The 23,982-nt window shown below is 51.7% G+C and overlaps 13 protein-coding genes; 6 read left to right on the top strand and 7 right to left on the bottom strand.

Moving 5' to 3' along the window:
* Nucleotides 1-1,822: 1,822 nt before the first annotated feature.
* On the top strand, nucleotides 1,823-3,176 carry RCC_03257 (related to branched-chain amino acids aminotransferase; the record flags this gene model as incomplete). XM_023768548.1 has 2 exons in its annotated part: nucleotides 1,823-2,461; nucleotides 2,514-3,176. 2 exons carry the CDS (start codon nucleotides 1,823-1,825, stop codon nucleotides 3,174-3,176), a joined length of 1,302 nt encoding a protein of 433 aa, XP_023624316.1.
* A 639-nt stretch (nucleotides 3,177-3,815) lies between these two features.
* RCC_03256 (uncharacterized protein) lies at nucleotides 3,816-4,313 on the bottom strand (the record flags this gene model as incomplete). XM_023768547.1 has 2 exons in its annotated part: nucleotides 3,816-3,828; nucleotides 3,877-4,313. 2 exons carry the CDS (start codon nucleotides 4,311-4,313, stop codon nucleotides 3,816-3,818), a joined length of 450 nt encoding a protein of 149 aa, XP_023624315.1.
* A 1,392-nt stretch (nucleotides 4,314-5,705) lies between these two features.
* RCC_03255 (uncharacterized protein) lies at nucleotides 5,706-7,505 on the top strand (the record flags this gene model as incomplete). The annotated part of the gene is made up of 1 exon (XM_023768546.1): nucleotides 5,706-7,505. The coding sequence occupies one exon, from the start codon at nucleotides 5,706-5,708 to the stop codon at nucleotides 7,503-7,505; it is 1,800 nt and encodes a 599-aa protein (XP_023624314.1).
* Nucleotides 7,506-7,693: 188 nt separating this feature from the next.
* Nucleotides 7,694-8,830, bottom strand: RCC_03254 (uncharacterized protein; the record flags this gene model as incomplete). XM_023768545.1 has 2 exons in its annotated part: nucleotides 7,694-8,732; nucleotides 8,784-8,830. The coding sequence occupies 2 exons, from the start codon at nucleotides 8,828-8,830 to the stop codon at nucleotides 7,694-7,696; spliced, it is 1,086 nt and encodes a 361-aa protein (XP_023624313.1).
* An 821-nt stretch (nucleotides 8,831-9,651) lies between these two features.
* Nucleotides 9,652-10,390, top strand: RCC_03253 (uncharacterized protein; the record flags this gene model as incomplete). XM_023768544.1 has 2 exons in its annotated part: nucleotides 9,652-9,906; nucleotides 10,025-10,390. The coding sequence occupies 2 exons, from the start codon at nucleotides 9,652-9,654 to the stop codon at nucleotides 10,388-10,390; spliced, it is 621 nt and encodes a 206-aa protein (XP_023624312.1).
* A 247-nt stretch (nucleotides 10,391-10,637) lies between these two features.
* On the top strand, nucleotides 10,638-11,346 carry RCC_03252 (uncharacterized protein; the record flags this gene model as incomplete). XM_023768543.1 has 2 exons in its annotated part: nucleotides 10,638-10,723; nucleotides 10,785-11,346. 2 exons carry the CDS (start codon nucleotides 10,638-10,640, stop codon nucleotides 11,344-11,346), a joined length of 648 nt encoding a protein of 215 aa, XP_023624311.1.
* A 250-nt stretch (nucleotides 11,347-11,596) lies between these two features.
* On the bottom strand, nucleotides 11,597-12,770 carry RCC_03251 (related to Fe-S cluster assembly protein dre2; the record flags this gene model as incomplete). XM_023768542.1 has 2 exons in its annotated part: nucleotides 11,597-11,949; nucleotides 12,008-12,770. The coding sequence occupies 2 exons, from the start codon at nucleotides 12,768-12,770 to the stop codon at nucleotides 11,597-11,599; spliced, it is 1,116 nt and encodes a 371-aa protein (XP_023624310.1).
* A 450-nt stretch (nucleotides 12,771-13,220) lies between these two features.
* Nucleotides 13,221-14,344, bottom strand: RCC_03250 (uncharacterized protein; the record flags this gene model as incomplete). XM_023768541.1 has 3 exons in its annotated part: nucleotides 13,221-13,397; nucleotides 13,475-13,621; nucleotides 13,688-14,344. The coding sequence occupies 3 exons, from the start codon at nucleotides 14,342-14,344 to the stop codon at nucleotides 13,221-13,223; spliced, it is 981 nt and encodes a 326-aa protein (XP_023624309.1).
* Nucleotides 14,345-14,632: 288 nt separating this feature from the next.
* RCC_03249 (uncharacterized protein) lies at nucleotides 14,633-14,925 on the bottom strand (the record flags this gene model as incomplete). XM_023768540.1 has 2 exons in its annotated part: nucleotides 14,633-14,800; nucleotides 14,854-14,925. 2 exons carry the CDS (start codon nucleotides 14,923-14,925, stop codon nucleotides 14,633-14,635), a joined length of 240 nt encoding a protein of 79 aa, XP_023624308.1.
* Nucleotides 14,926-15,975: 1,050 nt separating this feature from the next.
* On the bottom strand, nucleotides 15,976-16,371 carry RCC_03248 (uncharacterized protein; the record flags this gene model as incomplete). Its single annotated transcript, XM_023768539.1, has 1 exon — nucleotides 15,976-16,371. The coding sequence occupies one exon, from the start codon at nucleotides 16,369-16,371 to the stop codon at nucleotides 15,976-15,978; it is 396 nt and encodes a 131-aa protein (XP_023624307.1).
* Nucleotides 16,372-17,700: 1,329 nt separating this feature from the next.
* Nucleotides 17,701-19,353, top strand: RCC_03247 (uncharacterized protein; the record flags this gene model as incomplete). XM_023768538.1 has 5 exons in its annotated part: nucleotides 17,701-18,552; nucleotides 18,611-18,663; nucleotides 18,715-18,968; nucleotides 19,023-19,184; nucleotides 19,238-19,353. 5 exons carry the CDS (start codon nucleotides 17,701-17,703, stop codon nucleotides 19,351-19,353), a joined length of 1,437 nt encoding a protein of 478 aa, XP_023624306.1.
* Nucleotides 19,354-20,492: 1,139 nt separating this feature from the next.
* Nucleotides 20,493-21,167, bottom strand: RCC_03246 (related to DUF431 domain protein; the record flags this gene model as incomplete). The annotated part of the gene is made up of 1 exon (XM_023768537.1): nucleotides 20,493-21,167. One exon carries the CDS (start codon nucleotides 21,165-21,167, stop codon nucleotides 20,493-20,495), a length of 675 nt encoding a protein of 224 aa, XP_023624305.1.
* A 242-nt stretch (nucleotides 21,168-21,409) lies between these two features.
* Nucleotides 21,410-23,879, top strand: RCC_03245 (related to aconitate hydratase precursor; the record flags this gene model as incomplete). XM_023768536.1 has 2 exons in its annotated part: nucleotides 21,410-22,309; nucleotides 22,365-23,879. The coding sequence occupies 2 exons, from the start codon at nucleotides 21,410-21,412 to the stop codon at nucleotides 23,877-23,879; spliced, it is 2,415 nt and encodes an 804-aa protein (XP_023624304.1).
* Between the last annotated feature and the right edge of the window lie 103 nt (nucleotides 23,880-23,982).

The following is a 23,982-nucleotide window of genomic DNA, read 5'->3' as shown; positions in this document are numbered from 1 at the left end:
TCAAACGAATGCTCTGAATGCGGGTATCGCTTCAAGCCATGCCAACTTGATGTCCACTGAACTAGATGTTTTGAGCTCGCAGTGCAGATATATGCTGTCCTTCCAGGTATAATAGATCCACAGCATCGGAGTGCTTTGCGCGGGTCGCTGCTGCTTGGAGCTTGCCTTTGTAGATCAGAACGGGGTCAAAGATCTTGGTTGTCTGAAGTCCAGACGACATGTCTCCCCTCGCATCTGGACTTTCTGGTTTCTACAGGTAATGATTGGGCCTTTTGTCAATGGCTGGCTTAATCTAGCAAGCAGCGTTGTGGGCACTGAGCTTGAGTTGATTTACCTGATGGAAGCGGAGCGCCTGATCGATGCGAATGGTGCGGGTTTCCAATGGTATGAGGCAGATATCCAGAACGCGGATCACTACGAAGCAGTGCAGAAACTCCTGGTAGGGAAGCAGCGACGTCTCATGGGCAGCAGTTCGGATTGAACGTATTCACACTATTTGTTTCTCAAATAAATGAATGGGAGATTTGCATCGTTCGTCTTATATCGCACCTTACGCCAGGCCTTGACACTGCGGTGGGCGGCGTGACTTACCCCAACCCCAACCCTAACCCGGGAGTTCTTCGATGCTTAGTAAATCCCGTCGCTCCCGCTTTCGTCGAGGACAAACCTCTTCGAAATCCTCCAACCGTCTTTTCTTCTTCAAGTTGAAAACCATTGGTAAGTCGCGCCTCCACACTTCGATGTACCTAGGAGCTCCAGCTAACATGCTCTTGACAGCCCCCCAATACCCTTGTATAATCATTACCCATTGATTAAAAACACATTCCCGGGATTAGGCGTAGACAAATACCAGCCCTTCTAAAACTCGGCGCTTCGAAGCACCCCGGCGTCGAGCTTCGCTTGTGGCATACATACATATTCGTAATCGAGAAACTTATTTCGACGGTGGAGGAAGGACTCCGAGGACGCCAGTAGCCTGCCTGGAGTATCAGGGCTAGAATGTCCAGGATCATATCAACCGCCTAGAGTATGAGATACTGGCAGAGCACTGGCGTTCTCACAACAAGAAGCCAGAGGCTCTGCCGAAGTTGTGCGGCAGCAGCACATTTGGGAGGTAGATGGACCAGAATAGCAAATACAAGCGTCTTCATCACCATGTTCTCGCTGTGACACATCATTTCCACGGCCATGCTCAGCTGCATGATGCTGTGGCACAGTACCATCTCCGATGACAGGTCGCACTTGACGGTTAGATACGCCCTGGCGAGAGCGGATTGATCTTCCTCGCATGTGGATCTCACAAAGAGTGTGTGATGTCTCTGCTAAGCCGTGATTGTCTATACCTCGCTTCGACTTCATCACGCTGATACGATACCATGATTCGAAATTCAACTTCTACGTTTGCCACTGCTCTGAAGGCTGGAGAGTATCATCATCAAAGAGATTAAAAACGATGGCAATGGTCCTGTGACCTCTTTCCCCTGCAGAAGAAATTCCGCAGCTCGGCTCAATCAATCCGGGAAGTCGCAGAATTCGCATACACTCGGTCCAAAATTTTGCAATGCCGCCTGCCTGACGATTCTGCGCCCTGCGAAAGACTTTGCACCCACCAGTACCACCATTCTCCGCAGCTGATGTCCCAATGACATGTGTAGTAGGCATTGGCAACGAAAAGGGCCGGTAGGACGTTGGATAAGAGTCACGCGTTGACGCATCTGGCTGTTTTATTTCCATTCACCCCACCCAACTTTCCCCCTCTACTCCTTGCTCCCTCTACTTTACAACAACAACACCACGCCACTAAAGGATACAGCTCTACAGCATGGCTCCAATCGCCATCACCCCCGAAAGCTCCGGCACGTCCACTCCGACCACCGCATCCGCATCCGCCCTCACTCAAGCAGGCATCAAGCACGCCCTACCCAAGGCCAATGGCGAGCAGGCACCTCTTGACGCCTCGCTCACCATCACAACCCTCACAACAAAGCCTCGCGATGTCCCTCAACCAGACAGCCCCGAGGTTCTTTCCCAGAAAGTCTGCACCGACCACATGATCTCTGCTCGCTGGACGATCGAGAATGGCTGGGAGGCTCCCGAATTGAAGCCATACGGACCATTGAACATCATGCCCAGTGCATCCGTCCTACACTACGCTACCGAGTGCTTCGAGGGCCTGAAGCTTTACCGCGGTTTCGATGGCAAGCTTCRTCTGTTCCGTGTTGCACGTAACTGCGAACGTATGCGGAAATCTGCTGCCCGTATCGCCCTTCCCGATTTTGACCCAAAAGAGCTTGAGAAGATGATACTTGCACTCTGCGCGCAGGATGGAGATAAGTGGCTGCCGGAGTCGCGTGCTGGACACTTCCTTTACATTCGTCCAACCTTCATTGGTACCGATGAGGCTCTTGGTGTGCAGAGGCCGCGGGAGGCTCTGCTGTATGTGATCATTGCCTGCTTCCCGGTGAGTACCTCGACTTGACACGAACCCTGCGAATGCTGACCTGAACCTCTAGGACATGACCAAGAGCATGCCACCCGCTTTGGACGGTCGTGCAAACGGACAGAAGAGCACCAGCGGACTCAAGTTGTTGGCAAGCAACGAGGATACTATCCGCGCGTGGCCTGGCGGTTTTGGATACGCGAAATTGGGCGCCAACTACGGACCGTCACTTGTTGCTCAGGGCGAGGCTCGCTCAAGAGGATTCGACCAGGTCTTGTGGTTGTTCGGCAAGGAATGCTACGTGACCGAGGCCGGCGCCAGCAACTTCTTCATCGTCTGGAGAACAAAAGACACTGGCAAGCTGCAGCTCGTCACTGCTCCATTGGAGGAACGCATCATCTTGGAGGGAGTCACCCGTGCATCCATCCTCGAGCTGGCCAAGTCACGCTTGTCGCAAAAGGTTGGTGATGTTGAAGAGGTAGAGGTCGTGGAGCAGCGATTTACCATGGATGATGTTCTGTCTGCGCATCAAGACGGCAGATTGGTGGAGGCTTTCGCCGCTGGCACCGCTTTCTTCGTCGCGCCAATTGGTCTCATTCACTTCCGTAACAAGGATGTGTCGATTCCAATGTCCGCTGGCGATAGCGGGGTCTACGCACAAACAATCAAGCAATGGTTGGTGGACATCATGTACGGTAACGACACGAAGCACGAGTGGGGCATTGTCGTGAAATAGTGCTTTTGCTTTGAACCGCGAATCGGGGATTTTACGATTGAGGATATAGCGTAAGGGCATTGGTTGGCGTTGACGGTGTACGGTGGCTCTTTATTATAGGACGCAAAAGTCCCAGAAAACTACATGWAGCTTGAGCAAATAATGAACCGAAGGATTGTCATACACACTGTATTCCACGCCGTCATGCTCGACACCAAGTTCTTGAAATAGGTAGTTGTGGACATTTGGTGTGATCACATCTCGCAGATCAGGCCCGAGTCAGGTGAAGCGCCAACGGTTACTTGACCTCGAAATCGCAGCCAGCGACCATGACCATATCCCGGACAGAGTGGTATTACTATTTGGTGGCCTTCGATGCTCGTCAACTCGGACAATGGCCACGTCTTATAAGACCGTCGCCGTTGATCATGTTGTAATTGTGCCTGATATGCCCAAGCTTTCCAACGCCTGTACGGTGGAGCAAATTAGCAACAAAGTATTATACCGTGATGGAAATGGGCTTGGCTCGACTGACTCTGGTGCTTGCCAACTCCAATGATGCCGTTTCTGACTCGTTGGATACATCGCAAATGTCATTGCAAACCGYGATATCCGCGGAACAATCTGGATTGCGAGTGTTGATGGATACGTCCTCCTGCCTCAAGTCTGCTCACTGAAAGATATGAGCGTAAATCATGAGACGATCATCAATCAAGCTTACCCAAAAGCCACTTTCAACTCCTTGACTGACTTCGTCGACAAGTAAATGGTAATGACGGGCATGCTCCGTTTCTTCGTAGTGGATTCCTTCACATCGCCCATGGTCTCAAAGGCATCGTCTTCATCGTCTTCGTCGTCGTTTTTTCGGCTCCGTTCAACATCAACGACTTCCGATCTCAGTGCAGTATATTGAAAGCACTTGATGCCATTCTGAATCAGCTCCCGCTTTGCGATCTCCACGATACTGATGAGTTTCCCCGCAGCCTTGGCCTTTGCAGTCAGCGCAACGATGACTGTCTTCTGACCATCAGGTGACGCATCGCTAGGGTTCAGTCGCGAGATAATGGCGAATGTGCGGTTGGATATTTGATGAGCCGAGCTGACGTTCAGTTGCACCAGGCTGTGAGCGGCCGCGAGGGAGGCGTTGTCAAAGGCCATGTGTGATGTGATTGGACTACCAACTTTGAAGTGAAGTTCTAGAACGCCAGCGCAAGAAGGAGCAAGTTTACGTGATCAATTTTACGCCCCGACAGGCTCCAGCCGTTTAACGAAGCTTGGCTTGCCTGCATCCGTCTCGCCTCTGTGTGTCGAAAAGATGTCGCCGATGGGGCGGTATTCCTTGGACGGGGACAGTTCCCTCGATCGCAAGATCTCAACGAACAATCTGCAAGAATCAGCAAGATACGGGCTGCTGATAGCGCGCAATCCGCACATGGTTCCACGCCGCCACTGGAAGGCCATCCCCAGACTGCGCGATTGCTTTTCCGATTTCACATGCCATGATTTGCGACGAGTCAAAAGACGCTAAGGCATGGTGTGCATCGATGAATCACGCCAGCAACCCGAAGATGAGGCGCGCCCGCCCAAAAGGCTGTCATGTATCCCTTACATGATGCCACGCAATGTTTGCTCATCTTCTGAAACAAACAAAGCGTGTGCGCCCCCCAAAAGGCAATCCACTGACCACCCTACCCTACCTACCCATCCATACTGTCACATCCATCCAGCGACGAAATAATCTAGCCATTGCTGGGGAGCGCGGTMCCGGAATCTTCCACGCCATTCTCCACACGCTCTCTACCCATCACATCCAAGTCATCATCATCCAGCCTTAGCCAGGGGCCGGGGAGCTGGCACGCTGGAAACGTCAAGCGGACTCAAGCCGGCAGAGCGATCGGAATCGCGGAAGCTAGAAGCCGTATGCATATCGACCAATCAGGGGGAAGGCGCGGCCGGTTAGCGTTTGCGCATACCTCTGGCTGCCTGCTCCGTCGCCTTTCTTCCTTTCTTTGGTATCCAACGTCAACGACCCTCGCCCGTTGCACCTCCGTCCCTTTTCCCGCGCTTTTACTTCTTTGTTTCTGTTCAGGACCCTGGGGACCTTCTGTGTTGTGTTAATAGTATCTTGCGCTTGTAATACCCAACTTCTCCCTCACGGCCGCGACCGCCAACTCCCACGGCCTTATCTCCGGCATTCCACAGCCTTCTCTCGGAAACACCCAACCGTCTTTCGACCCTTCCACCTCCACCACCGCCACCTGGTATCTGGAGCGTCGCAGCACCAACCACAATACCACCACACCGACCACCTGTAACATTCTTGCCGTCCGTGACAGCTGAATGCGACAGTGCGGACCATTGTCGCATCGACAAACAAAAATTATAACTTTGCGCTGGATGGAGCGGGAAGAATAGCGCAACAACATCAGGCTTCCTCGAAGCCCATCACCACCAGAATAGACTATGCAGAGCGTGTTTCCACTACCATGGAGCACCGAGCAGCTCAATTTCGACAAAATCCGGCCAAGCAACTTCTTCGATCTGACAGCCATGACCAATCCTAAGCGAAAGCGGTCGGAGAGTGTCGAGCATCAGGTGAAGAAGATTCGAACGAATGTGGAACTTGCACCTCAAATGGTCCCACATTTTGCCCAACCCACGCATGACAAGCTGTCTGAGATGCCTGAGAAGCTGCCCGAGAAGCTGCCTGAGAAGCTCTCTACAGATGCTCCTACCATCAAGGCTCCAGTTCCACCACAGTTCCGGCCAGATGTCAAAGCACAGCAATCTCTCGAACAGCAGCACGCACACGAGAGCGAGGTGTTGTCAGGCGGTCTGACCCCTGCCCAGCAAATCATCGAGAATGAGTTCAATATGCAGATTCTAATGAAGCATAATGAGCTCCGCCTCATTGAGCAGGAGCTTGCAAAATGTCAAATGTCTCTTGAACAGCTGCGAAGATGTGAACTGCGTCCATACCCTGGTGCCACTGGACTTTCCACCGCGGTTACCGAAGGTACGGGCCCTGCAATTGCTCCTCAGCCAGGCTTCTCTCGACCATCTCACCCGGCTCCATACGGTGTGCTTGAGGGGCCTTACTCWCGACACTACAAGCAGTGGCTGCTTCCTGACCCTCAATTTGACTCTGTATCCTTGCAAGCACCCGTCTCCGGCAGAGAACCTGCTCGCCACACTCGTACTCAAAGTCACGCACCACGAAAGCCTTCTAGCAAAGCAACTCAAAGCTCGCATCAGCGGGTGGATTCGGTTAATAGCATTCCGAATTATGGTAGCGCATCAACCAAGGACAAGTCTTCACCATTGGTGCTACGCAGGTCGACTGATGGACAGCTTGTGAAGCTCATCTGCAAGAACTGCCATCGTGGAAACTTCTCTAGCATCCAAGGCTTCCTCAACCACTGCCGCATAGCACACAAGGTCGATTACAAGTCTCACGACCAAGCAGCTGTGGATTGTGGACAGCTTCTTGACCAGACTGAAGTGGCGAATCTTCCTCTCGAGACTCAATCTACCCCCATGCCGAAGCCTCCTTCGACTAGGCAATCCCTATCGAATGCAAGCACTGTGCGGGCATCCAATCTTGTACATCAATTCAACACCACCGCTGGGATGCCTGCCTCTACACCTCGAMCAGTGAACAGAACTCCAGCCATTCCCGCCAAAAAGGTCAAATCTACCGCACCGAATGCATTCACTGTAGAGCCATTCAAGCCTTCTGCTGCAGTCCCACGTCTATCCCAGCACTTTGCCAAGCATCAGCTGGGTGGTGATTTGGAGCACGCCACTACTCTTGCCAAGCAAAAGGTCGAGCTCAGCATTGAAGATGAGGCTCAGTCGCCCGGCATCTCCGAAGCTGGCTCGCCCGTGGCGTCTTTCAACGGCGCTAGGATGCCGTCTGGACATGCACAGCAGCAAGGCTTGCCAGGTCCTGCAGGGTGGAAGGGTCAACAAAACCTCAAAGACCGTCCGCGACCGTCACCACTTGCACCACCACGTGACATGCACAATGATTATCTCTCCTCTCCTCAAGACATCAGCTCGGCTTCCCTCAGCCCGCATACGGTTGATGGCAACCCTGGTCTGGTCAGTGATCACGAGGATGATGACCATGGTTCAGCATCCGAGGATGAAGAAGGTACCCCACAGGCTCTGCCGCAAGCATTGCCTCCGACGGCGAACCACTGCTCTGACAACATGGAGATTGATGTGGAGGAGGCAGATGAGATTGATCAGCATGGTGTCATCATTCGGCGGAACAGTATGCTCGCTGCGCAGGCGAGGACGATTGGTGCGTCTGCAAGTCCCTCACGGATGAAGGGAGAGAAGTGATGAGGAAGAGGATGATTGAGAAGATGTTCAAGAGGAATCATTCGTTTGTACCAATGAAATGTGTAGCCATCCCTGCACTTGTAGAATGATGATAGAAGTCTGGAAACGAAGAAATCACAACTCTGTACCATCACATCAACCATTATGATTGTTTTCTGTGAAGGTCATTCTCCCACGTACTAACAACACTACGTAGCAGCGCTCGCTTGCACCATGGTCATGACAAGTTCATCCACATACTGCGCGGCATCTCTCGCCACGGCTCGCATATCCCTCTTGGCCGCGACATCCCTCCGCACCTGCGCCACCTGCGGATCCTGCAAGACATCATTCATGGCCTCTTGCTCCTTGACCCAAAAATCATCCATTTTCCTCCTCAACTCCCCATCTCTCATGACCCCATTCTTCACAATCCCCAACGCATGCGCCTGCTTGAAATTCTGTTCCAGACGTTTGACATGCGCGACGACCTTCTCAATCGGTGCTTCGGGCGTCACGAATGCTCTTCCCGTCGCTTGCAACCAGATCATCCAGGCTAGAAGGGCGTCTACAATCGCCATTGCCACGCCGCGCCAGATGCGGAGTTGCCAGTGAATGTAAGGGATATTTTTGGCTTGGGCGCCGCGCATGCTGGAGGAGAGATTGTAAGATTGGATGAGGTAGATTTCGAGGGGGATCAGGGATGCTGCCAGGAGGATGGACATTGTGCGCCAGCGCGCGCCTTCTTTGCCGGAGATGAAGGGTGATGTTGCGATTCCGAGGGCCAGGAGATGATATAAGTGTGGGGTGAGAATAGAGGGTGCTGCGTAGAGGAGGAACCAGCGGGAAGCATGCATGTCATCTGCATGGGAGAGGGGGTTGTCGAGGAGGACTTTGGGACCGTATTGCGCGTAGATTTGCGATGCGGATTTTCCGCCTACTTGGAGGATTTGGCAGAGGGTTTCTTGGGTTTGGGTGGGTTCATTGAATTTCTTGATGCGGGTGAGGAGGATGGTGGSGGGGGTGAGGGGGAAACTGTCGGTTTTGAGAAAGATGTTTTCCGGGGCGAAGAGGGGGAGGGTGGAGATGAGGGAGATGAGTGCGGTGATAAAGAGGATGCATAGGGCGTAGGAGGTGTTGGTGTTGAGGGGTTGGATTTTGGAAGCCGGTCTGTTGCGGTAGTATTTGTAGTATTGGATGAATTTGGGGAGAAGCACGGGGAGTGCTATGGGGAGCCAGGGTCGGATGCTGTGATTTTTTGTTAGAGTTTGTCATTTCTTCAGCATTTTCATAACTTACGTCTCCCATGCTGTTAAAAGCGTCTCCCAGGACGATGTAATGTTCATCGTTGGATGTCGTGGTTGGAATGTTCAGGGATTGATGCAACGTTACTGTACCCCATGTTCGCATCGGCCTCGGAGCGGACGGCCCGGACCGTACCGGTGATGAAATGCAGAAACGACGGGACATATGACACTATATCAACATCATCCACATGACRACGTATCAACAATATACATGTGACAACGTATCAACATTACCTTATCCATCCTATGAGATGCCTCTCGATAAGGCACCCTTGTCGGTGGCATTCAATTACTCACGATGAGACGACATGCCAAGAAGCCATTTCCTATAGCACATGCCTTGTCTTTGAACTGGCCAAGACATCGAAGCAGCTTTGAACACGCAAGCATGGTCAGATGTCATTTCACCAGATGCACTGCACTGCATAAGCCACTTCACGGAAGTCAATGTCGTAGATTGGTGGAAGACATGTCTTGCATCCGATGACAGTGCACCGTATACTCCATTATTGGGTATGGTGGTGTTGGAACGTGGTATCGGAAGGGAGCAGTCCCTACGTCTTCCAAGTCTGGTATTCCACATCATTCGTAGGTGGTCGAGAAGATTTCTACGAAAAAGATGGAAGCCACTCGCAGACAGACAGGCTGAAAGATGAAATCCACACATCAGACATAATCTCACACTAAACTCAACAACATCTCACTCATACATCTCCACCGCTCAGGGGACTGGGCTAGCTCCCAATCCACTCCCCTCTAGAAAATGATAGATAGAAAAAGCCCACGCGCATCACATCATAGCATAGACAACCAACCTAACTTTCCACGAAAAGAAGAAGAAAGATACACACACGCACATCATGAGCAAACAACACCACCCACCACCAACAAATCTCACCTCTCTCCGCGCCTGGATGACCAGTTCTTTCCCATACACCTTCTCATCCGCGAACAACCACATGACGACGACGACCCTATTCCCATTGCCCTACATCATCATCCAAAACTTCACCACGTCCGAATTAGAAGATTTGCTACATTTTGGATTGGAGACTTTTTCGCGCCTTCAAACGGAATTGACCTTATTGAAGAGTCGTGCGCAGACTACGATACTTGTACGTAACTTTAAAGGGTGAATGGGTATCATTTTCTCTATACCTTCCATCCTACAAGCATCATCATCAATTCAAAAAAAAAAAAAAAAAAAAAAAAATGCTGAGATGTATGTTACAGACCAGATCATCATGCCAAGCCACTCCGGGAATAATATCGCACATTCCCGAAAACGCCTACGGCGAAATCATCTCCGCGGCGAAAAATAACGAGGATGGCATGTTTGAGAAGTGTATTGTGGAATTAGTGGCAGAGATTCGGGAGTTAAAGGGGGAGGTGGATGGATATAGAGCTAGGAGGAGGAGGGGGTTATTGAGAGCAGAGGAGGATCAGGAAATTGGAGTTGGAGTTGGAGTTGGAGTTGGAGTTGGAGTTGGGGATCAGGATGATTGGTTTATAGAAGGCAGGGAAGAAATTTGTGGAGGAGGGGTGGATGGAGAGGTTATCGAGATTGGGTGGGTTTCTGGGAGTGATCTCTCGCGTTGATGGGAAAAGGGGGATTTCCATTCTCATTCACTTCAAAAACACCCCACGGCACCGAGCGACCGGACGGAATGACGAATTTTCTGGACAATGACGGATATTTTCTACATGAAACTTTACAATAGTAACATTTTAGTTTTATTTTCTTGTATTCACGTACTTGTATTCCTTCGAGATGGAGTATCCATCTGCTTTCCTTCTTACGAACAACAACAACCACACACTCACACACAAACATTCACACATCATCATGTCCAACATCCAAGACCAGAAGAAGGAGAAGAAGGAGAGAAAGGAGAAGAAGGAGAAGAAGCACTCCCGCAAGAAGAGAACCCCGTAAGCTCCCCCAACAACCGCCCTCAACAACCGCCCACAACCTAACTCCAAACTCTCCCAGACTCTCCACCACCCCCTCCCCCAACCGCGTAACCAAACTCCGCGGCAAACCCACCAACTCCCCCTCCCCTCTCGAGAAGAAAATCCTCAAAGGCTCCACTTTCCCCTATGGAATCGACCCCTTACACGCTCTAATCCCCCCGTCCAAAGAACCAACCCACTGGATCCAAACTCGTGATCTCTACGCCACTTACCCCGAACTCCTCCCATCAAAATCCACCTCAAATTCAACATCCCCCTCACCACCAGATGTTGAATTCTACAATAACCTCCCAAATTCCCCCCCAGGAGAAGTTTCCAGCGGAGTGGATGTTAATCTTTCGAGCATGGAGGGACGGGAATTTTGGGGGTTGATGGAGGGGGCTTGGGGGAAGTTTTTGAGAGGGGAGACGGGGAGGGGGCGTTGGGAGGTTGGAGGAGAGGGGAAGGGTGCGGTGGGGAGTTTGTTGTGGGATGAGAGGGAATTGGAGGAGGCCGAGAGGGAATTGGAGGAGGCTGAGAGGGAGGTGGTTGAGGAGGTTAAGAGGGAGTTGGGGTATGGGGATGAGGAGTTGGGTGGATGAGGGGTTGGATTGGATTGGATTGGATTGGATTGGATTGGATTGGTGAGAGAGATTGACTTGGAGTATGGCGGATTCTGGATTGAGGCTTGTTTGTGGGGACTATGTACAGGAAAGATGTACCCAGCGGGACGGTATTGTGAAAAGGGAGCAAGACCAAGACCAAGACCCAAGACCAAGACTCCATTAGCATGCAAGATATGAGAACCTTCCAACTCCATCATATGCATTCTCATCATGTCGTCATCTATCCTCAAAGCTGCACATCATTGTTCATCAAGCGGACCTGCTCGCCGGGTTTGAAAGCGGGCAGACCGATATAAGGACATCCATCACATCGAAAGGCATCTCCCAAGGCACAATTCCCACACGACCCCACTTTCCCCTGCACGGTAAAGTCGACTTCGGCCAAATCATCTGCTTGCAACATGGCGGCAGAAGGGCTGGCTTTGGCCGTCGACGTCTCCACATCGAGCTTCAATTTGGCCAGATTGGCATCTGCAGCGGCTCGCGTGGCCCGATCTTCCGCCTCGAGTCGCTGGGCCAGACCACACGAGCAGTCTTTACACGCTCGTCGACGTTTGGTGTTGGGTTTGCACGCCTCGGCTGGAATATTGTTGTTAGTTTGGAGGGATAGATAGATAGCATGATGGAGACAACTCACGAATGTTCAACGGCTTCAATCGATCCTCCTCCGTCAACAGAGTGTCCGGATCAATGCGCTCGGCGTGTTGCAACTGTTCATCGGTGGGGAAATCAAAGTCATCCTCGTCCACATTCACCACATCATCAACATTCTCCACAAATCCCACTCCCATCGGTGCTGCATTTTCATTTCCATTTCCATTCCCACTTCCATTGCCATTCCTATTCTCCTCCCCATGCGTTGAAATATCGACACTCTTCCGCTTGCCCGTCTTCTTCTTCCTCCTCCCAAAACTCAACTGCACCGTCTGATTGGCCACATCCGCAGGCTTCACCATGCCCTCCCCATCATCCTGCACCAATCCCGCCAAAATGGCCTCGGTCTGTTCCGCCGCTTGCAACGCCGCTCCCGACTGCGACTTCAATTTCCCGCCAGGCTTGAGAGACGTCGTGATGCGCTCCATGATATCGCGCGTGAGAGATGTTCGTGAAGCGGCATCCTCGGGGGAGACATCGGACAGGACGAGGACGACATCGTAGGTGGATGGGGGGAGAGAGACGAGGCCGAGGGAGAGACGATCCAGCATTTGTATGTCGGTCGCTGCCCGATCGTATGCTTCGGCAACCCGCGATAGCGATTCCGGGTGCGAGGCGACGGAGGGTGGGGCGAGGAGGAGGGTGCGCGGGGTGGTTGTGGATGAGGAGGAGGGGGCGGAGTGGGAGGGAGGGTCGAAATCCATGGAGAAATCGGGCGTGTTGTCAATTACCACTGCCGGCGCCATGATGGTGATGTGGTGGTGGTGGAGAATGGGTCTGAGAATACAATCCAAGTTGGTCGTGTGTGCTGAGAAATGGAAGGAAATCCATAGATTGATGAGCAAACCCAAGACATCAATCACTGAGATCGACCCCTCCCTCCGATCTCGCCCGGCACTTGTTGGCCACCCTCCACAATCACATGACGCTGTGGATCTTCACTCTAATTCTCCAACATCCACGTCATCATCCCCCACAACCACCGTGGTCCAACATGGAAGAAACATCATCCCAATCCGCATCCTTTTGAATGGCCAGTCGGCAATCTCACCGGCACATCCAAAGACTGGAGAAAGAAGGCAAGAAAGAAAGAATGAAAGAAGGAGGAGGAATTATATCATCTCGACTCCACACTACATTATCTACAATCTCCCATCCTCCTAGTAGTACAAGCCAACTACACACCTTTCCTCTCCCTACAAGATAGCAGCAACAACAGCCATGGCCAAAGCTCCGCCTCCCACAACTCCCCTTCCATTCACACCACCAGTGTAGTACTGCGTCGGAGCCGRGTATGTGGCTGAAGGCTCTTGGGGTGCGTATCCCGGAGGAGCGGCATAACTTCCCGATGCTTGCGCTGGAGCGTATGATCCCTGAGTGATAATCTGGTTAGTCTTATCTCATCACATCTCATGTGAATTTCATGAGAGATTGAGGGGATGATGCGTACCATGCTCATGCTCTCTCCCGCGTACGAGGCGTTGGGAATAGCAGTCTGGGATGGAGCGGACGTGGTCGCGGATTCATAGACGGGTGCAGCAGACTCGTAGACCGGTGGCTGAGGTTTCTCGCTTTGAGATGGAGTGGAAGATTCGTCCTGAACAATCCTTCATGTTAGATCATCACACTCCTTCCTTCCAAGAGAATGCAGGGTGAGACTTACGGGGTAAGGAGCAGCGGTCATGGTCTCGTAAGTAGATGGCTGTGCAGCTGGCTCCGTTGAGGAGGAACCCATCTCAGCAGAAGTTATCGTCGCCATGATCTCAGAAGAAGACGTCGCCGACGACCCATCACAACCAGGAACCTCCTCACTTCCCGGCGCATTCTCAAAAACAGCAACTCCCCTCGCCAAAGCATCCACAATCGGCGCCGAATTCATCTTCCCAACATCCCTAAACACCTCAGGCAAATCCCCCACCACGGCATCGGAGAACTGCACCGACAACTTCTGCTGCTGCTTCAACCCCTGCAACACCACCCTCGCATACCCCGCGGATACAAACGCATCGTATTGGGAAATGGTACTGTTAATCGCCGTCTGCACTGCTGTGGCGAGGGATTGCGTCGGGCCGACAATAGCGATGATTTGATCGGTTGTTAGTTCCGAGCTGGATTGTGCGAGGGAGAGGCCGGATTGGATGTCGGCGAGGAGGTTGTTGTTCAGGGAGATGATGGGGCAGATGTCGCCTGAGAAGGAGAGGGTTGCGGTGTTGAGGGCGTTGGTGTCTGCTTCGATGGAGGCGAAGGCTGAGGGGAGGTCTGTGGGTGTTGCTGCTAGAGCGGTGGCCGCGAAGAGGAGGGTTGCTTGGAGGAGATGCATCTTTGCGGTGGGGGGAATTAATGAATGGAGGGGATTGGAAATGGGAGGTTTCTGGAGATCTCTATCGATTCATCCCATCTGTCTATATATCTATCCCAACCAACCCGTCGTCGATGAGTCTTGGTGTAATATCACAGATGCCTCGGTATGAAGAAATGAAGCAACGGATGGATGAAATATATCCACAACGGTTGACTTTCTCATTTCACCACCCCCTCTTCTCATAGAACCAAACGAACAAACAACATCCCATCGTCAAAATCCAGCTAGTCCAAAGAACGATTAAGATTAAAACTTGTTCTTGCAGCGTGCGACGTAAGGCGTTGCCCGTAAGGGAAGTTGTTGCCTCGCCTTGCCTTGCCTTGCATTTAATATTAACATAACGGCCACCATCGGTCGGTCTGTGCCGAGAGTTAATTGATTGTGCTGTTGTGTTTCCCGCAGATGGTGAAAAGTCTGTTTTGCGGTTAGAAAAACGATAAGATTCAATCTGATTTGCGGGGCCGTACCGCTTTGTTGTCGATCGAGACTCTCGGCCAACGGTCCGAGGGTTGGTTTCTTATTTTCTTTTGTGTGATCATTGTTTRTGGGGAAGTTTCATTCATACTATTACATAACTAGGAAAGATGCCGCGGTCGGAGAGAATAGCAGGATAGGTAGGTAAATTTTCCCTATTTCGCTGTGAGATTAATAGGGGCTTAGCTTTAGCTTACCCCATGTTTGTCGAGCTCTATACGGCAAGGAAGGTCACTAAGCTGATGATAGTTTTCGATTTGCGATGGGAAGTATGATTTCTTTGCTGTGCTCTATTGCAATTGTATGGAATGGAATGGTATGGCTGAGCTTCATGCTTTGTAAGAGTAACTCATTGCTACTGCTGTACTACTCTCAAAAGTACCTCCAGGTATGCTCCACGCCAAGTCAAGCCAGTTTTCCCCGCGATGTGATGTGATGTGATGTGATGTGGTGTGATGATGGGACTTCATTTTGCCGTTGGACCTTATTCATCACTTGTCTCCTCCTCCTTGGTATTCGAAGGCCACACAACATCATCTTGCGTCTTCGCCCATTTAGAAAGTCTTTGATGAATCGCAATATTCCAGACCTCCCCCGTGATCACGATTCCCGCGCCGCATATTGGAGTCGAATGTAAGAAAGTGTTTGGCCTCCTTGATGTTCAGCAAAGTTCTGGAATATGCGACACTGCCGGACTGAGTGACCATCCCTCGAGCTTCGAATCTTCAGCTGACTACCTCCTCTCCGGTAAGTAATCTGTCAGTTTCCGCGCGGGATGTGATGCGGCACACTTCCTGAAAGACCTCTCCGGTCGTTCCAAACGCCAGAAACTTCTCAAAGATCGAGAGATCCTCGCCACCGATTGGCTTGTGACCAATACGTGTACTCCAGAAACGGACTTGTACCTCAGTCGGTGGCTGAGTCAGATACATGTTCCGGATAGAGCTGTTGAATACATCAATCACCAGTCCAGTAGGCGTCTCAGGAGGAATCAACTCGTGAATTCTCGTCCTTGAGCCAGTCGGTCTGGACTGTATCACAGGGTAGAGCTCGTAGAGTCTTCCATCGCACTTGATGGTGCAGGAGGGGCGGTTCCCTCGCCTCTTTCCGCAACGCTACAAACGGTCGCCCTGCCAGCCTCTTCGGGATATCGGATCCTTTGATCGATAATAATCCAGAAAGGGATTGACGACCGGCTGTTGGCCCTCATCTTTCACCGGAGCGAAGTGTATTTTGCGCTGGAGACTGAGCGATCCGCGGACTGTGTCCTGGAATGTCTTGCAGGTGCGCTGGCTGAGTAGAATTTGCTGCATGGGCAAGTTCAAGAGAATCGCCTCGAGGAGCTCGGTGGTCTGTAGTACTCGAGAAGTAGCGCTGGGAGTTGCGTCCGAGCTCAGTGGTGGCGATTCCGTGCTCTTCGATGGCGACGGATTTGTGATGTGGGTCGTGTCGTTTGTGCCGCTGGAAGGAGCTTCGGTAATGTGAGTGGTCGCGGCATTGGGTGTCGACATCGTAGATGTGTCTTCTGGCTGAGTGAGGTTGCTGGAGCTTCTGTTTTGTATTTCTGGCAGCATTCCCGAGGATGTGCAATTGGTCGACATGGTKCGACGTGGTGTGTTGCGGATTCGAGTGTGATGTGGAAGTGACGCCTCAATGGTGAGAAGCTACCTCCTTCTCATGCGCGCCTTCCGAGACTTGCGCCTGCCTATTTTCGTTCGTAGGGCAGGCAGGATGCCTCTCCTTGGACAAGCCAAGGAACTTGACTAGCGCGTTCAAGGATCTGAGTAGGAGATAGGTGAGAAGCTGGAGTTGGTGTTGAGAAGTGGTGAGGTGGTCGTGGCTGAAGTGTAAACATGAGTGTGGAGCTCGGCGGTTGTTCGGTGAAACCGCCTGCGTCATCATCCATGTCGAAGTATTAGCATGTGACAGCCAAGCTTTTGACAATCAACAAACATGCGCATATTGGTACAGGACGTCACAGGTGGAATTTGAGAAATGAATCACGTTCTATCTATTCATTTGCTTTCATCATAGCTCTAGTATTRAGATATCTTCGTCTGAATCCATTGGAATGCAAGCTACGCTGTGGTCCATACTTATCTCACTGATCCCTGCCTCCTTCTCAGACGCTCTTGTATTCATTCCTTCCTTACATGTATTCCTACCCTTGGTGACGTGACTACCCTACCTGCTGGGGGGTACCTCCCCTTCGTATATCTTATGCGGAGGGCTTTCTACTTCAGAGCAAGCCAAGGAAGCCGAACTCCGATTAATAAGCGACCGGGCGGCAGTCCAAGGTCTGAGAAGGAAGTAGACTGATCCCCCTCAAACACCTACTTCACTTCTCAGCTTCTATTGGCAACCTCAATCACATTGGCAACAAGTCCGTCATACAAGTCGGCAACCTACAGAGTCCTACGTAGGCCGAACTTTCCGAAATTTTCTCAAAAGCGTGAAGGTGAGGTCAAATCCGGCGAGCTAAGTAGAGTCATTTACATGCGAAATGCGGATATTGCTTCTGGCGGCAGCATCCTCACTTCACTTCGCCCGTTGCCTCATTCTCGTCCCGAACATACTCTTCTTCATCCCTTCATCCCCCTCATATGCTCACTCTCCGATTTCACAATCATCACTCATCACAACAACACCACGACCTTCTCCTCTTCCTGATATTCCCAGTGGACAGCGTGGGCTTACCAAACGCAAACGCYCCACATATCAACCCCTCGATAGCGCCTCACTCAAGAACCCACAAGCCCCAGCGGCGGTGATCGACCATTATCATCACTTCCCAACTTCAAGCTTTTACAAAGAGGTCCCTCCCCGACACCATCATTCCCATGGCAGAGCCGCATCAAGTTCCGCCCGGCGAGGCATTCATTCCCGAAAGTTCCACCGAACTGACAACTATAAGTGATTTCAGCGACAATGTCGAGGATTGTACCGAAGATGAGTAYAATGTTGCCCACTCGTTACTCACTGATTTTCTWGATCAATTCATTCCGGGCCCTCTAACGACAAGCGAAGTTTACGGGAGGTCAATCGTCGAGTGGTTCATCAACCCTAGCGGCAACCCATACCATAGGCTACCCGAGCTGATTCGGGACTGCATGCTGGCTGCTGCGATTCTGGTTACGGGTAGCGGTCATTCAACAACCGCTTCTCGMCTTCTCATCGGGCAGCTTGCTTGGGTGCGCTGCCAAACACCACAACAAACTATTTGGTCCGACATCCGTAGGTCGATTCACTACCAAGAGCAACCTCCTGATGGAGACGAACTTCTCTCTTGGTGGGAGTTGGAGGAGGCGAGGGACTTCATGTCGAGGCAGGGCTGTGCTTACGACGAGCAATCCATGGAGATGACATGCGGCATTTCTCTGCCACCACCAAGAAYGGATGTTGCAGCCGTACAAGCTTTGCTTGATGGTTCAGATCGATCCGAACGGAGAGACGACACTCCTCTTCCATCACCTGATGCTGACGCTGAGGTTGACATTGATGGTGATGGTGATGCCACCACGCTGGGATCCGGCTCCAGCAACACAAAGCTACCAATCCCAAGCGCCACTTTATCGGACCAGGGTTCAAACGCAGACCAAGGAGAAGATATGACACAGGACGAGGCGGTCGACACAATGCGATCACCACCAAGAGCTCGTAAACGGAGGAACCGTCGAACGGGTCTACACGAGGTTGGTAGACTTCCACATTTGTAACAATTCAAGGCGCATGAGGCTAACGGCGGTACAGTTTCCTGATCGTGCCATTGCGAATGAGAAAGCTCTACCCATTCAAGCCTCACAGTATGCGGACTCAGTTGGAGGAGGAAGCAGTAATACTGATAGCCCGAGTAGCAAGGATACCGCCATGTCGCCTGAGCCTCAGCCTGCGAGGAGACAGGTTGAAAACATGAAGAATGGAAGGAGGGATAAGGCTCCGAAGGGACAGACTTCAAGATCGGCAGCATCTAGGACTGCAAAGTTGACAATAGGTGGTAAGCATCCACGGAGAAGAGTGGTTACGACGAAATCGGGAAACACACTTGTCGTGAAGGAAAACACCTTCAGGTCCAGAAGGGACGAGAGGCACAAGTACGATTCTGGAAGAGGTAAGTGATTTGTGGTTGGCAAATGTGGTTGGCAGTTCGCTGACTCGGATACAGCGGTCGCTCGGAAGAACAACGGACTACTTCTCCCCAAGGCTCCTTTTGACCGCCTTGTTAGCGAGATTGTCCAGGATATAACGCCTGGCACGAGGATCAGTGCACGTGCGCTGGAGGTGTTACTGGCCCGGACCGATGCTTTCTTGGCTTTGTTGTTCGAGAGTAAGACCCTGCTATAATTCTTACTACTATGTATGATGCTAATTTTGAAATAGGTGCCAACCTCGCTGCGATACACGCAGGCCGCATCACGGTTATGGGGAGGGATATGACTCTCGTTCGCCGCTTGGGTGGATATTTCACTGAGCCCGAGGCATCGTGGACAATTTGATGAGATTTTGAGTCAAGGAGATTGATGTTTGTTGCATTTTCGAGATCCCCACGAATGGGCGTTATGATTGTGGAATACTAAACATACGAATCGGATAGCATACTACTGTCCAAGAACTCTCTATTGTATGATGTGAATGGGAGGTTCAGCATCGAAGTAAGGAAGTATGTCTAGCTCTTTACAGCTCGATGATAGCTAGGGGATAAGATCGACCTGGACGTCAGCGATACACCTCCTTAAGCCCTAGCAGGTTGTCGACACATGTCTGACTATGCTAAACGGTAAGGCGAAACGACGGAAGTGGTCTATAGATCATTCTAGGACTGGTCTGTAGTCTAGCTTGGTATACTAGGCTATTCTACATGTGTAAGAAACGCCTAGCTAAGAAGTAGACGCCTCACTTCCCCCGAGAAATCAACTACACAAATTGCTTTCTCTCTATGTAATCCAACTTCTATCCTGTTAATTGTTTACCACGAGGATCTAGTTAGTACTCGTTATTGTGCCCGTGAGCCGCCAAGCCCGCCCCTGGGAATCCCAGCAGTGTGAGCTACTGCCGAGGATTCGACAACAATGCAGTCAACCTCCTAGTCAACGTATGGTTCAATCTTATATACTGCGAGGATTTTAATCCCGTTGTTAGAAGTAGTTTCTAACGGTGGTCGTTGAGCTCAATGTGGTCGTTGAGGTATAATCGCCAAACCCGGAACCTATCCGAATTGTACAGTAACAAGACGGGCGAAAGTCCGGTTATTGGAATCAATATCGACTGATCTATGTAGCAGGATATAGGTGTAAAAGAGTGTCTTTCGAGTTGTTGTCGCCGACCTCGGGAATACATGTCAGGCGATACTTCTACCCCTAGATTTTTAGAATTTCGCCATATCACGGCGGGTATCCTAGGACTAGTCTCCCAGCACTCTCTTGGGCGGGTTTCCATCAGTCGTTGTGCCCCACGCCATCATGGAGCTGGTTCATATTCCCTACAGCTCCGCGAGTGCGAGTTGCCTGCACACAAGCTTTCCAACTCAGATCTCAGTCGCCATCTCTCTCACATGTGCCTCCAAGGCACCTTTCTGCGGTCGATACACAAGCAGTCTAGACCGACCTTCTAGCCCTTGTCTTCAGCTTTTCACCCCTCACAGTAAATCCAAGATTCCCTTATCCGCATCCCTTCCCAGCAAGTCCAACATGCCCTCGGGCATAATAGCCTTCCCCGTCTTCTCATCCCGCACGTACTTGAAAGGCATCTCAATAGTCTCGCCCTTGACCACCTTACCCTCATCATCCCGAATCTCAATATCCGGGCGATCCACATAGTCGATATCTCCCAGGAGGATTCCCTGCTGCACCACCATCCTCGTCGTCCTCACCGCAGTATCCGTAGTCATCTGCTCGGGCCCTAATCTTCTTCCCGGAAAACCCAACTTTCTCAAATCCGCCGTACGATCCCGTGGAGGATCATCGCCGAGAATCCCACCAAACAGAAAAGCGTCAAACTCATCCCCATCTTCCGGAGACAAGTCTTTTGCACCTTTGGGGTCGAGAAGACAGACTCGTTTCCGAGCTTCCGGGTCAGGATAGAGCTTTTCTACGCTGGTCGTTGTTTTGCTGGAGTCGGGGATCTTGGAATTCAAAGCTCCTGAAGGTGTTGATGGGGAGAGAAGAGAGGCATCGAGGCCTGAAAGGAGGAATTTGTTGGAAGTTGCGGTGGATTCTGCGGAGATGGTTGTGTATTCCAGACTTTGCCAGTCTTCGAGTTCGGTGTCGAGGTGCTCGACGATATAAGTGTGTGACTTTGTTGAGGTCGCCATGTTTGTTCGGGTGGTGAGATGCTGTCTGTCTTTGGAGGGGCAGATACTCATTGGTGACGATGGAACTTTTTTGAAAGTCACGGCCGATACCGGGGATCATCCCTGTGAAAGTCAATATTGGGGAAGCAATACGTGGGGTATGATTGGCTGCAGTGAATCGAGGCATTGAAGCACCTTCCTACTTTTATTATTCCCAGAGTCATTCGCTTCACCCTCTTTTCCCCATCAAAAAGGCAGGAACGATGCTCGCTGCCAAGAGAAGTGGGCACGCTGCCCTGTTCTCCCTACCATCTCCACTCCGCCAACAACTCCACGCTCGAAGCCTCGCCACTGCTTCCTCCTCCTCCTCTGGCGCAGCGGCAAGCTCGGTCCAATCGCGAACACCACCCTACGCCAAACTCCTCAAACGCCTGGCTTTCGTTCGACAAATCCTTCCCTCTCGCCCTTTCTCACTTGCCGAGAAAATCTTGTTCTCCCATCTCGGCAATCCCGAAGAATCCCTCCTCCAAAATACATCGAATGGCTCCGATATCCGCGGCAATGCGACCCTCAAGCTCTCACCAGATCGGGTCGCAATGCAAGATGCTTCGGCCCAGATGGCACTGCTACAGTTCATGTCATGTGGCATGTCATCAACTGCAGTACCTGCATCGATCCATTGCGATCACATGGTGGTAGGAGAAAAGGGTGCCGATGTGGACTTACCGAACAGCATCAAGGGAAACAAGGAAGTTTACGATTTCCTAGAGAGTGCAGGAAAGAGATATGGAATTGAGTTTTGGCCCCCTGGAGCTGGTATCATCCATCAGACCGTTCTGGAGAACTATGCTGCCCCAGGATTGATGATGCTCGGCACCGACTCCCACACACCAAACGCTGGTGGGCTAGCATGTATCGCTATTGGAGTTGGTGGAGCAGATGCGGTGGATGCTTTGGTTGACGCCCCATGGGAGTTGAAGGCACCAAAGGTAAGAGGTGTGAGGTTGACGGGCAAGCTGAGCGGATGGGCGACACCCAAGGATGTCATTCTTGCCCTGGCGGGCAAGTTGACGGTCAGGGGTGGAACGGGCTTTGTGACCGAGTACTTTGGCCCTGGCGTGGAAAGTCTGAGCTGTACGGGCATGGCAACCATTTGCAACATGGTTCGTTCTGATTCCTACTTTTTCCATTCAACGCACAAACTGACAAAGGTTGTAGGGCGCTGAGATTGGTGCAACGACCTCCCTCTTCCCATACACACCCACCTCTCATGCACCTTATTTGCACTCCACCCACCGTTCTTCCATCGCAGAGGAAGCCTCGGCGATTGCCTCTCTCGCCCCTGCACGAAATCTGCTCGCCGCCGACCCAGACTGTCAATATGACGACGTTGTTGAGATTAATCTCTCGGAGCTTGAGCCACACATCAACGGACCATTCACTCCCGATCTCAGTACTCCCCTTTCCGCCTTCAAAGAAACGGTCAAGGCAAACCAATGGCCCGAGACTTTCGGGGCAGGCCTCATCGGATCCTGCACCAACTCCTCGTACGCCGACATGACCCGATGTGAGTCGCTCGTGAAGCAGGCAACGGCAGCTGGACTGGCACCTGTCGCGGACTTTTTCATCACCCCGGGCAGCGAACAGATTCGTGCTACACTGGATCGTGATCAAACCCTGTCCACATTTGAGGATGCTGGAGGCGTGGTGCTTGCCAACGCTTGCGGACCTTGCATCGGGCAGTGGAGTCGGACGGACGGCGTGAAGAAGGGCGAGAACAATGCCATCTTCACCTCATACAACCGCAACTTTCCCGGCCGCAACGACGGCAACGCCAAAACAATGAACTTCCTCGCCTCCCCGGAACTCGTCACAGCAATGTCATACGCCGGCACCACCTCCTTCAACCCAATGACAGACAGCTTGAAGACCCCCTCCGGCGAGTTATTCAAATTCGAACCACCCACCGGGATCGATCTCCCCTCCGAGGGCTTCGCAGCAGGAAACGCACTCTTCCGACCAACCCCTCCAATCCCAAACCCAGAGGTCCCAGTCGCCGTCTCCCCCACATCCTCAAGACTAGCCCTCCTCGACCCCTTCCCACCTTTCCCATCCTCGGATCTCAAATCTCTCCGTGTCCTCGTCAAAGTCAAGGGACAATGCACAACAGACACCATTTCCGCCGCAGGTCCCTGGTTGAAATACAAAGGCCACCTCCCCAACATCTCCGAAAACACGCTCATCGGCGCCCTCTCCGCAGACACTAACGAAGTGAATTCCGTCCGTGACCTCGATGGCTCAGCACACACCAYCCCCGAGCTCGCAAAGCGATGGAAGGAAAAGGGTCAGGATTGGATCGTCGTCGCGGAACACAACTACGGCGAAGGATCGGCTCGAGAACACGCTGCGTTGCAGCCGAGATATCTCGGAGGAAGAGTCATCATCACAAAGTCTTTTGCGAGAATTCACGAGACGAATTTGAAGAAGCAGGGTGTCGTTCCCTTGACGTTTGCCGATGAGGCGGATTACGCCAAGGTGCAGGGTGGGGATGAGGTGGATGTTGTGGGTTTGAGGCAGGTGTTGGATAGTGGGGAGGGAGAGATTTCGCTGGTTGTGAAGAAGGATGGCAAGGAGGAGAGGATAGCTTTGAAGCACACTTTGAGTCCCGATCAGAGAGGGTTCATTCTTGCGGGAAGTGCATTGAACCTATTGGCTAAGAAGGGTGCTGCTTGAAGGAACTGGGTTAATGTACAAAAGAAATCGAGTCAGCGGAATTGGATACACCCACAAGATAGGACATCATGAAATGGCATGCAAATGTTCCTGAGATCTTTTG

The sequence above is a fragment of the Ramularia collo-cygni genome (genome assembly GCF_900074925.1).
Source record: "Ramularia collo-cygni strain URUG2 genome assembly, contig: RCC_scaffold04, whole genome shotgun sequence".
Lineage (NCBI taxonomy): Eukaryota > Fungi > Ascomycota > Dothideomycetes > Mycosphaerellales > Mycosphaerellaceae > Ramularia > Ramularia collo-cygni.
The sequence above is the reverse complement of the archived record's forward strand: the minus strand, read 5'-3'. Positions and strand labels throughout refer to the sequence as shown.